The 12,849-nt window shown below is 42.0% G+C and overlaps 1 protein-coding gene across 1 annotated transcript in view; it reads left to right on the top strand.

Moving 5' to 3' along the window:
- The window catches only part of LOC137627794 (RPA-interacting protein A-like), a 79,325-nt gene extending 66,691 nt beyond the window's left edge, over window positions 1–12,634 (top strand). The window contains 2 exon segments of the mRNA XM_068359150.1: window positions 11,255–11,398; window positions 11,835–12,634. Coding sequence (XP_068215251.1) covers window positions 11,255–11,398; window positions 11,835–11,978 — 288 coding nt within the window. The 3' untranslated portion in view covers window positions 11,979–12,634.
- The last annotated feature ends 215 nt before the right edge of the window (window positions 12,635–12,849 follow it).

Raw genomic sequence — 12,849 nt, 5'->3', positions numbered from 1 at the left:
ATAGGATTTACATCTGAAACGGCTACATGTTCCTTACAGCTTGGTTTTTTAGCTAAAAACGAACTCCCTTCTCGTCCTTGGCCCAAATCTTTCGAGATTCCAAGTCTGTCCAGTTTGGTTGGAAACGAACAAGAGAGAGTACTATGCCCAGTAAGAGCTCTTAAGTACTATTTAAGACGTACGAAGCCATTACGAGGACAATCAGAAGCTTTATGGTGTTCTATTAAGAAACCTGCTTTACCGATGTCGAAGAACTCAGTTTCTTATTACATCAGACTTTTGATTAGAGAAGCCCATTCTCATCTGAATGAGGAAGACCATGCTTTGCTGAAGGTAAGGACACATGAAGTTAGAGCTGTCGCTACTTCAGTGGCCTTCAAACAAAACAGATCTCTGCAGAGTGTAATGGATGCAACCTATTGGAGAAGCAAGTCAGTGTTCGCATCATTTTACCTTAAAGATGTCCAGTCTCTTTACGAGAACTGCTACACCCTGGGACCATTCGTAGCAGCGAGTGCAGTAGTAGGTGAGGGCTCAACCACTACATTCCCATAATCCCATAACCTTTTTTAATCTTTCTCTTGAAATGCTTTTTATTGTTGTTTTTGGGTTGTACGGAAGGCTAAGAAGCCTTTCGCATCCTGGTTGATTTGGCGGGTGGTCAAATTCTTTCTTGAGAAGCGCCTAGATTAGAGGTTGTGATGAGGTCCTTTAGTATGGGTTGCAGCCCTTCATACTTTAGCACCTAGGAGTCGCTCAGCATCCTAAGAGGATCGCGAGGCTCAGTAAGGAAGACGTACTTAAAAAGGCAGAGTAATGGTTCAAGTCGACTTCCTTACCAGGTACTTATTAATTTTATGTCTGTTATTTTGAATAACTGCTAAAATGAAATACGGGATACTTAGCTTCTAATGTTAACATGTATGCTGGTCTCCACCCACCCCCCTGGGTGTGAATCAGCTACATGATCAGCGGGTAAGATTAATATTGAAAAATGTTATTTTCCTTAGTAAAATAAATTTTTGAATATACTTACCCGGTGATCATGATTTAAAGGCCCCTCCCTTCCTCCCCATAGAGACCCAGTGGACCGAGGAGAAAATTGGTTCTTTGTTGACAAGAAGTACTGGAGTACCTACTCGACAGATGGCGCTGTTGTTGTACACCCCCACCTGTATAGCGATCGCTGGCGTATCCCGCCCGTAGGTTTTTTCTGTCGGGCAGCAGAGCTGCAGCTACATGATCACCGGGTAAGTATATTCAAAAATTTATTTTACTAAGGAAAATAACATTTTTGGTTTTGTGTTGATGATGAAACTAAGCAGGAATTCACATGCAGGTGAAGGGATGGTCACTCAGTGGTGTATGACTAAACTGACGATAGATACACTCACTCTTATTTTTTTATGGTTATGATTGTTTGCAATTATCCCTATAAGGTGAATGTAGATCTTAGCTTCTGTTAAGGGCGGTCGTATTCTTTGAGGAGGAAAAGGCTAAGTCTTCTATGGTGTCATTCTTGGTAATGTTTCAACACAGTGCTGAAGAGATTGTTTAGCACTTTTCCATCCTCATAGAGTCCACTGATCGCTGAAGCTTCTGGGTGTATCCTCCTGGCTTAGTCCTTGTGAGTATGAGACAGGAGCAGGGCGAACTCAGATCTACGTCGGCAAGCGTTTTTCTGGGTTGGTGGAGTGGGAGGTGATTGAGTATTCTAACTATGTGCTGGAAGTTTTTCCTTGCAGACCACCACCGATGAGTTTGACCTAAGGAAGGCCTGGCCTTCCATAGGTTTTGCTGGAATACCCTCATTGTCATTATTGAGGGAGCTGGTTGCCAAGGCTACCCTAGTGATATCATCGGTGATCCCAATTCTAGACATGTCAGTAACCAGTACCAGTGACCCCAGTGGTGATCCCCACTATGCACCCTAATCCAAAGAAAGCAGCTAAGAGGTTTCTAAGAAATGGCATGGATATGTAAGTACTAAAGCTGGGAAGGTGCAAGAAGGCTCGGAGGTGAGTAAAACCTATGCATATCGCCCAGGTGCCCTTCACCCCTGTGATTGTAGCTTCAGTGCTGTTCACCCCTGTGGTTGTAGCTTCAGTGCTGTTCACGCCTGTGATTGTAGCTTCAGTGCTGTTCACGCCTGTGATTGTAGCTTCAGTGCTGTTCACACCTGCCTCTGAGATCTTGGTGCTCTTGACTCCCACACTCCTTGTACCTGTAACCCCAGACCCTGTGTGTTACAAGTGTCAGTGGGAAGGTCTACAGCCTTCCTTGTGACTGACGCCTATTGTTTCGGTTCATGTCGGAGCAACCCCTGTGGTTCTCCTCTTGGTGGAGCTTTGTTGTTGATGGTGGCTTAGCTCTTAATTTCTTTGCTTGCAGAACCTGTGGGGAAAGTTGGTTAAGCAAGAATGTAGTCTATTCCTCCTCCTCCTCCTTAATCTTATTGTGACCCATCTAACAAGAAGTTGAAGTCCAGGAGGGCCATTCATAGTTAAAGGAAAAAGGCTGCTTGATGACCTCACCTTTCTTCCGGGGCAGGTGGCTGGTTCCTTGGTGGTTGGGTATCTGGTGGCTGGTCTGATTGCCCTGGTACACAGGCCGATAAGAGATGCATGGCCCCACACTTAAGATGATGGACAGATTTTGTAAGAGATGGGCACTCTTGTTCACATTTTCTATTTGGACTGGGGAGTGCTACTTCTTTCTCTGTTATGTATACCAAATGGTACCCCAAACTGTGATGATGGCACTTCTCAAGGATGTTGTTTTGTTCTTGTGTGTAACCGGCATCAACAAGTTAGTGGCTATGGTGACACAGTAATGCATGCATAAGCCCGAGATCACAGATTACTCTCCACCATGAACAACAGAGGGAAGGGTTATTGATACCAGTTTTTTCTCTGGTTTGATCAGTGCCAGAGATCTTTCCCTCCCTGTTGATAACAAGCCTAGTCCTTTGTCGACCGCTGATTACAATGCTGAGTCTGTCCTTGCGACAGAGTGCTCGTACTTGTGGAGAAAAAGATCTGAGATACCTGCTGAGAAAGGAATGAGAATGCTCAGGATTCTTGTACTGGACCTTGTCTCACTACTAACAGAAGCAAAGAACCCAGCCATAGTGTATCTTTGTGGAAGTTCTTGTACTGTGAGTGCAACCAACAGGCTGGGGCATGTATTGTGACAGCTTTAAGTAGGACCTTGTTCATTTGATCAGTGCTTTGATGCCTCTCAAGGATTGAGACCATCTCATCAGAGACTCAGATCAGAAGGCATGTCCTTCGTAGCTTATCACTTGGGTGTGTAAATGCATTCATTCGTTTATTGTGATTGACGATGAAACTTAAACGAGATGGTTTCCCTTCTGGGTGTTGTATGTAAGGAAAATATAATATGCAATAGAATCAGTTTTATTTTGTGTACAGTACAGTATTTTAAGTTTCTAAGCATACATTAAGTAAAACAAAATCTGTGTTAACATCTTTACATAACCAAAATGTAGCTTATAGGACTACACAGATGGTTTCATGATTTAGCAGTCCTTTACACAACAGATATGAGATAAATTAAAATCCATCTTCATTTTGTAGTTTGTCCAATCTGAAGGTCTTTTTATGCAAAGATATATACAATATTTATATCTATTTACTTATTTATAAATAAAGTATTCGTGTATACATTATTTTAGGAATTTCTTTGACTTTAATATTAGGTAAAGTAGTAGTAGTAGTCGTAGTAGTTACCAGGTTACTCGCTAGCGTTTTCTGTCTCTGTACAACTATTCAGCGTCTTTTGGTATGGCCCATGCTTGAAATAATTTGTGTTTTTGTGAGTTTCATTGTAAATTCCTTATTATAATTTATTTTTGTGAGTCTGATTTAAGTTACATTCCTTGATTGTCATCCAAAGGTAAAAAACAAAACTATATTGATCTTGGCTGCTCATTTTTATGTTACCTGCATGTTGGGCATATATAGTACTGTAGGCCATATAGCCTATACAATTTGGTATGATTTTGCTTGTTTTAATGCTTTGGGAAACATATTACAGATAAAATGGACTTTCGGTGGTGACAGTCCCCTATAAGTCCGTCATTGCAAGGTTCATCTGTATTAAAAGTTACTCGTAACCTGAGGTACTACTGTATTAGATCTATTTTTATCAGCCTTTCCTTCAGGTATTTTTCCACACATTACTTTCCTAGCTTTCTTCTTGTAAGTTAGTCCTTTTTTCATAATTACTCTAATATCGTAGTAACAGACAAGAATAATATGCCTTTTTTGTACTTTGTTGTTTTGGACTACTGTACATTTAAAAGTAATCTAATAGGTTTTGTCTCTTTAATGTTAGTGCTATTTTTTAGATAGCTCTTCTTGTGTTGAAGCCATAATTTTCAATATTAAACTTAGCCGGTGATCATATAGCTGTCAGCTCTGCTGCCCGACAGAAAAACCTAAGGACAAAATACGCCAGCGATCGCTATACAGGTGGAGGTGTACATCAACAGCGCCATCTGTCGAGCAGGTACTCAAGTACTCCATGTCAACACAGAACCAATTTTCTCTCTGTCGTGCCACTGGCAAGACCTACTAAATACGCTGTTACTAACTGGATTTGTTTTCACAACTATTTGGTGAAGTACACTATTCTAGTTTTGAGCTTTCGCTATGCAGGGGTTTTATCTTCATCTCAAAATCTTGAACTCGTTTTGGATAGATTTAATTATGGTGACAAAGAGAGTATGGACTCTCTTTCACTTTTAAATGGCCGACCCTTCCCTTAGACGGAAGTGTGTTTAGGTTTTTAGTAATTTTGCTTAACACGTTATAGATCTACTGTATATATTTTATATCTCTCCGCCTTTATTAGGCCTCTTCGATTAACTTTCCATTTATTATAAACATATAAAAATAAATTTTTATGTTTTGTTTATATGCGACCTTTCCTGATAGTAGGCGGTCCTAACTTGGAACCGAAGTTAATCAACGTTGAGCCCGTTATATCGTATTTAGCCTTTAAAGAATTTAAAACTTTTTAAATTTAATGTTTTATGAAAGAATTTCTTTGATAGTCTTCGTACTGTTTTCAAAGATGAACTAATGTTTAGTTTTTTTAGACTACGCAGTTGTTGACGTTCAGGACGTTCAACATGCGCTCTATCGTTACGATAGAGAGAGAGTGTATCACGGTTTCACTTTGCAGTAAGAGTAAATCGATTCTGACGTTTCGTTCATTCTTTCTTAACTTAAATGGTTTAAATTCTAAATTAAAGGAACTTTTTATTTGGAAAACCTTTCAGTTTTTTCCTTTAGCCAAATAACATGTTTTTTTGACGATATATAATTGGGCTCTTCTCTCAGGTGCGAAATCAAGAGAGAAAGAGAGAGAGAGATAGAGACGGAGGGAGAGAGAGGAGAAAAAACGTTCCGTTCAAGCGGGTAACGTTGTTCTCGTGTTACTCTCCTCCCTAGTCGCTGTACGGGGAAGAAGGTAAAACGTTTCTAGGGTTTTATTCTTGTCCCCAGGCTATGTGCGGTGAGAGATTGTAAACGTAGTTTAATTGAACTAGTGTTTAGTCTCTTTCCCAGCCACTGAATTCTTTATCTTTATATGTTTTCTGTTTTTGCTAGTATTAATGAGCTGCATTATACGACTGTTTTCGCAATTACTGTACTACCTTTTAATGAAGGGTAGAATTGCGTGTTTCAGGTAGAAATCAGTAAAAGTTTCGATTTCAGTGAAATAAGTGCAAAACAGAAAATCGAAGTGATAAAGTGATATGCGCAAAGTGTTACAGTGTTGCGTCCGAGGGTTCGTCTGTTCGTGCCTGTCGTTCACCTAGTCCGGGACCTCTTGCAAGCTCCCAAGCCCAGGGGAGAAGTAATGTCGAACGACTTATGGGTTCGTCAGGCCTTGATCAACGAACAGACGTTTTCCCTCCGTGGTTTCGGGCGTATCTACCCAAGATCGCCCCACCCACACAAAGACGAGAGAGCCCATTTACTTCTCGTCTGCGGAAGAGGTTTCTCGTAAGAAACCATGGACCAAGGTCTCGCAGCTTATTAAGCGCAAGTCAGTCCCTTCCGCGCAAGTCCAACGGCCCAGTTGTAGCCACTGGGTCAGTTCGGACTCGCTGCAGTCTTCCGACGACTGCTCACCTCCTAAGAGAGGCAAAGCGGTACCGCAACAGGCAGTAACACCGTCTGTTGCCGCACCTGCTACTGTAGACCCTAAGTGGTCTTTGCTACAGTCTATGCAGACACAGTTAGCATCTTTTATGCAGGAGTATCGTGCGGAGAAGGTTGACGCTGCACCCGTTAGCCTACAACCAACCAAGGTTGTGCGTACAGTAGACGCTGACGCTACTTGCTCACGCACTCCGCCTGTGAGAGTTCCACCACCCATGCGCAGTGTACCCTGCCAGCCGCACGTTGACGTTCACAGACGCACGCTACCCTCCGTTGACGTTCGCGAGTTACCACAACAACAGGAGGGTGGAGTTAAGTTGCTTTGTTTTGACGCTGTGCGTCAACCTCCGCATTCTAGAGTTGTTTTGACTGCTCAGTATAGACAGTCAAAGCAGTCTCGAGTGAACACTGTATGTCCTCACGCTCCTGTTGTGGTTGACAGTTCAGTTGTTGACAGTTAACAGTCTATCAAGCAGCTACATGACGTTGCCTTCTGGTCTGCTACTAATGCACCAGTGCTGTATGTCCTCACGCACCTGTTGTGGTTGACAGTTCAGTTGTTGACAGTTCACAGACTGTCAAGCAGTTACATGACGTTGCCTTCTGGTCTGCTACTAATGCACCAGTGAGAGACTCACTGAGATAACCTAGCTTTTATCGGACAAGGTTCCTGTAGATGAGAAAGTGCTGTTCTCCCTCCTACTGATATTCCTTTGAGGACTCTGTCATTTGGAGAGGAGCCTTAAGCTGCTTAGCCTCCTATGGACTTTAATTAAATCATGATGATTTTTTAAGGATCTTCGTCCGGATCTTGTAACTGCTGCTCCTCGTTCGCCTAAACGTCAGAACTTACACTAGGCCTAGCTACTTCGAAGCCGTTGTTGTTAAGCTAGTGCTCTCTCGCTCTCCTAGAGAGCGTTACGTTGGCTAGGCGACTGGTTTTTGCACCAGGAGGAGTTTTAGGGATACAGCCTTTGATTTCCCTTCTTTTATTCTGAGAGTCTGATAGGACACGAGAGAAGTTCTCGGCTTGGAAGTTCATGCCTCTGCCCAAATAGACTTCTCAATTCTGGTAGACTTGCCCTGGCGCCTAGCCAGGAGGCGCTCCAAGTTGTTTACAGGTCAACTTCTCAACTTTTGTCGAGCCTTTGAAGTTTTGCTGTACTATTATGTCACACATAACAAGGCTTCCAGGGATGGTAAATGGTTCCGCCTCAGTCGCTAACCCCGTCTGTTGCCACACCTGCTCCCGTAGACCCTTAATGGGCTTTGCTGCAAGACATGCAGTCCAAGCTTGTGTCCTTGATAGAGGACTTAAATGCGGAGAAGAACCTTCTGGCCAACAACCTTCCAACCGGTTGGTTGTGCGCCCTGTTGCGCTGAGGTATCCTACTCGCGTCTGCCAGTTGAGGTGGTTCCTCCACCGATGCGACCCAGTGTGGGTTGCCAGTCGCACGTTGACGTTAAGCGACGCTCGGAGGTGGTTGTTGACGTTCAGTGTGTCACTAGGAAGACGTTCAACAACCAGCAGAGGTGACTTGTTGTGACGCAGTGCGTCAACCTCAGCAACCCGGTAGGGTGTTGACTGCACAACCCAGCAGTCTAGACAGTTTCGGGTTGACGCTGTACTTCCTCGCGCACCCATGGTTGTTGACAGTTCACAGACTGTGCAGCAGTGCCATGATATTGCGTCCGGCTCCGTCACGCATCCACCAGTGCGACCGGATTCAGCGAGTCAGACGTTGCCCACTCCGTTGCCGTTTCCTCATCAGTTTCGGATGAGGAACCCTCTGATGAGGACGTTGCTGAACAAGACGATCAGCCCCCAGCCCTGCTATCCATCCAGAAGATGCTGAAGAAGGAACGCTGCCCAGTCAGGCTGTGGATGAATCTGGTAGGGACACTGTCATCCGTGGATCAATTTGTGTCACTAGGAAGACTACACCTCCGTCCTCTTCTATACCATCTAGCTTTTCACTGGAAAAAGGACAAGATGCTAGAAGCGGTCTCGATCCCAGTTTCCGGAAAGTTAAAGTCTTGTCTGACTTGGTGAAAGGACTATATTAACCTTAGAGAGGGTCTTCCCCTGACTGTTCAGACTACCAACCACGTTCTCTTCTCGGACGCATCGGACGTAGGCTGGGGTGCGACATTAGACGGTAGGGAATGCTCGGGATTATGGAACTCGAGTCAAAGGACAATGCATTTCAACTGCAAGGAGCTACTGGCAGTACGTCTGACCTGGAAAAGCTTCAGGTCTCTCCTTCAAGGCAAAGTGGTGGAGGTGAACTCGGACAACACCACGGCTTTGGCGTACATCTCCAAGCAAGGAGGGACCTACTCTCTGACATTGTACGAGATCGCAAGGGACCTCCTCACCTGGTCAAAAGGTCTAGACATTTCAATAGTAACGAGGTTCATCCAAGGCAACTTGAATGTCATGGCAGATTGTCTCAGTCGGAAGGGACAAATAATTCCAACAGAATGGACCCTCCACAAGGATGTATGCAAGAGACTTTGGGCCACCTGGGGCCAGCCAACCATAGATCTCTTCGCAACCTCGATGACCAAGAGGCTCCCAATATTTTGCTCACCAATCCCGGACCCAGCAGCAGTTCATATAGATGCCTTTCTACTAGATTGGTCACATCTAGATCTATATGCATTCCCTCCGTTCAAGATTGTCAACAAGGTACTGCAGAAGTTCGCCTCTCACGAAGGGACAAGGTTGACGCTAGTTGCTTCCCTCTGGCCCGCGAGAGAATGGCTCACCGAGGTACTTCGATGGCTAGTAGACGTTCCCAGAAATCTTCCCCTAAGGGTGGACCTTCTACGTCAGCCACGCGTAAAGAAGGTACACCAAGGCCTCCACGCTCTTCGTCTGACTGCCTTCAGACTATCGAAAGACTCTCGAGAGCTAGAGACTTTTCGAAGGAGGCAGCCAGAGCGATTGCTAGAGCAAGGAGAACATCCACCCTTAGAGTCTACCAATCGAAGTGGGAAATCTTCCGAAACTGGTGCAAGTCAGTATCCGTATCCTCGACCAGTACCTCTGTAACTCAAATAGCTGACTTTCTCTTATATCTGAGGAAAGAACGATCTCTTTCAGCTCCCACTATCAAGGGTTACAGAAGCATGTTGGCATCAGTCTTCCGTCACAGAGGCTTAGATCTTTCCAACAATAAAGATCTACAGGACCTCCTTAAGTCTTTTGAGACCACGAAGGAGCGTCGTTTGGTTACACCTGGTTGGAATTTAGACGTGGTACTAAGATTCCTTATGTCAGACAGGTTCGAACCGCAACAATCAGCCTCCCTGAAAGATCTCACCTTAAAGACTCTTTTCCTGATATGCTTAGCCACAGCTAAAAGAGTCAGTGAGATTCATGCCTTCAGCAAGAACATCGGATTCTCATCCGAAACGGCTACATGTTCTACAACTTGGTTTTCTAGCCAAACACGAGCTGCCTTCTCGGCCTTGACCAATATCGTTCGATATTCCAAACTTATCGCATGGTTGGAAATGAACTAGAAAGAGTCTTATGTCCTGTAAGAGCTCTTGAGTTCTATTTAAAAACCTTTATGAGGCCCGTCTGAAGCTTTATGGTGTTCAGTTAAGAATCCATCTTTGCCTATGTCAAAGAATGCTTTATCCTATTTTATCAGACTGTTATTACGAGAAGCTCATTCCCATCTGAATGAGGAAGACCAAGCTTTGCTGAAGGTAAGGACACACGAAGTTAGAGCTGTCGCAACTTCCGTGGCCTTTAAACAAAATAGATCTCTGCAAAGTATAATCGACGCAACCTATTGGAAAAGCAAATCAGTGTTCGCGTCTTTCTATCTTAAGAATGTCCAGTCTCTTTACGAGAACTGCTACACTCTGGGACCATTCGTAGCAACGAGTGCAGTAGTGGGTGAGGGCTCAACCACTACAATTCCCTAATTCCATAACCTTTTTAATCTTTCTCTTGAAATGTTTTATTATTGTTTTTGGGTTGTCCGGAAGGCTAAGAAGCCTTTCGCATCCTACTTGATTTGGCGGGTGGTCAAAGTCATTTCTTGAGAAGCGCCTAGATTAGAGGTTTTGATGAGGTCCTTTAGTATGGGTTGCAACCCTTCATACTTCAGCTCCTAGGAGTCGCTCAGCATCCTATGAGGATCGCGAGGCTCAGTAAGGAAGACGTACTTAAAAAGGCAGAGTAATTGTTCAAGTCGACTTCCTTACCAGGTACTTATTGATTTTATGTTTGTTATTTTGAATAACTGCTAAAATGAAATACAAAATACTTAGCTCTTAATGTAACACATAATGCTGGTCTCTACCCACCCCCCTGGGTGGGAATCAGCTATATGATCACCGGCTAAGTTTAATATTGAAAAATGTTATTTTCATTAGTAAAATAAATTTTTGAATATACTTACCCGGTGATCATAAATTAAAGGACCCTCCCTTCCTCCCCAATAGAGACCCAGTGGGCAGAGGAGAAAATTGATTCTGTGTTGACATGGAGTACTTGAGTACCTGCTCGACAGATGGCGCTGTTGATGTACACCCCCACCTGTATAGCGATCGCTGGCGTATTTTGTCCTTAGGTTTTTCTGTCGGGCAGCAGAGCTGACAGCTATATGATCACCGGGTAAGTATATTCAAAAATTTATTTTACTAATGAAAATAACATATTTAGAATTTCAAGATATGATTTTCTTTGACCTTAAAAGTTTTTAATGTAATACAGTACAGTATAGAAATAACTATGAATATTCTTATGAAGCAGCATTGACTAGAATGTCTGAATATGAAAACAAGCAATATAAAGTAATTACTATACTGTACACTATTAAGCTAACTAGGATTACATGAAATATATTAAACAGCTAGGGTTCATTGTAGTAAGGAAAAAACAATACCATCTTCAGTAATAATGATCTGCAAGGGCATATTGAGCACCATCCTCTTGTGGGAAGAAGCAAATATTAAATGATTATGGGGAGAGATTTACTTCAGATACAGTGCATCATTTGATTTTAAAGTGCTATAAATTTTATATTCCTCAGGTTCAAGTTTTGAAAGAGTCTGCTGCGGGGGGAAGCAATACCTCTTTAAACCCCACTTTAAAATCTACGTCAGCAGCTGGGTCAAGTGTACTCACATGCAGTTGTGGTTTAGCATTGCAAGGAGCCAATGTAACACTTAGCACAGTAAGCATTAATACTTTCAGTTGAAATCTAACTCAAGTTCAAAAGTTGCAGGGGTAAAAGTTGGTCCATATTAAATTAGATCTTATAGCTGGTTTGTCGTGTCTTATGTAAAATCTCAGCATTTTCATCTTGATTGGAGTTTGTTGCTAAGTTTTGGTGTAATTTGCTTTAAGGGTCTGCAAATTATATTGAATAGGTTGGTATAATTAATATGCATCAGCAATATATATGTGAAATATTTTGAAAAGTTAAATATATGATTTTATCAATTAATATTGAAAGATTTTCAAATTGAGATTATTTTATGCAATTAGATTCTGTAACCTTAACTTTTTGAATTAAGCATGAATTTAAACAAAATGAAAATTTTCATTCATAGCTTCATGTACTATGGATGAATAACGTTCAAAGTTTTTTCATGTTTCTGTTCTTGTAGGTAAAGTCAAGTTTGGAGAATACAGTGTCCCAACATAGCCAGACATGCATGGGTAAAATGTCCTTTACTCCGACCACCGATACCCAAGGAACCAATGTGCTTAGCACCTGCAACTTGTGTGACTGGATGGCATTTCTTCTTTAGTGCCAGAGTTTTCTAAGTCATGTTGTACATATAACACTATAATCAAGAGGCTTTTTAATCATTGTTTTTGGTAAGTATTGAATTGATTGTGAATTTTTGTAAAGGTTGATATTCATGTGTTGTGAGATTTGGGACTGTGTTTATCTGCAATGCAATCTTCTTTAAAATTGCAGGACAGTAGGAGACTTGGGTGTCCATTCTATTTAATTTTTTTTATGTAAATGCTCATATTTTTAAGATTTTTACGGTGATGAACTGTATATCTAGATTCTTTAAACAAGTTTCTATGATCTTGCCAAAGTTTTGGGTGTTTTTATTATGTTGGAAGTATGTATAAGACAGTCTTTTCAAAGAGATGGCCAAATTTGACTTCATACAGTATTTGCTGTGGTCATGTGATATTGTATTATTTTAAGGTTATGTATACTTGGTGATATAAAATTATATTCCCTATTTATTAAGGAAACCCCAGTATTGATTTTTAGTCAAATTGCATTCCAAAATGACAAAACCTGGAAGTGATCAAGGTTTGGGTGCCATACTAATAGTAATGTTCCTCGATTTGCTATGGTTGGAATCGAAGGATTTGTAATCTCATTGTTTTAGCTCTCAAAGCACTTTTATATTGTCATATTTAAATAAAGACATTATTGTTTTGTGATGTTTGCTTTCTTTTGCCATCCTCTTAAGTATTTTCTAAAGTTGTCTTACTCTTTGAGTACAGACTTTCAAAACATTTACACGTATGAACTATGATGTCCGTGAGCAAACTAGAAGTTCAAAGTAGTGCTTATAGTCCAAAAACTTTTATTCTGCAATTGTTCTTTTGTAGAACTGTAGTTTGATTGTTATAGCAAAACTTTCGTTCTTT

Source organism: Palaemon carinicauda, chromosome 35 (assembly GCF_036898095.1).
Source record: "Palaemon carinicauda isolate YSFRI2023 chromosome 35, ASM3689809v2, whole genome shotgun sequence".
In the NCBI taxonomy this organism is placed as follows: Eukaryota; Metazoa; Arthropoda; class Malacostraca; order Decapoda; family Palaemonidae; genus Palaemon; species Palaemon carinicauda.
Note: the sequence above shows the minus strand (reverse complement) of the source record. Positions and strands in the feature narration are given on the sequence as shown.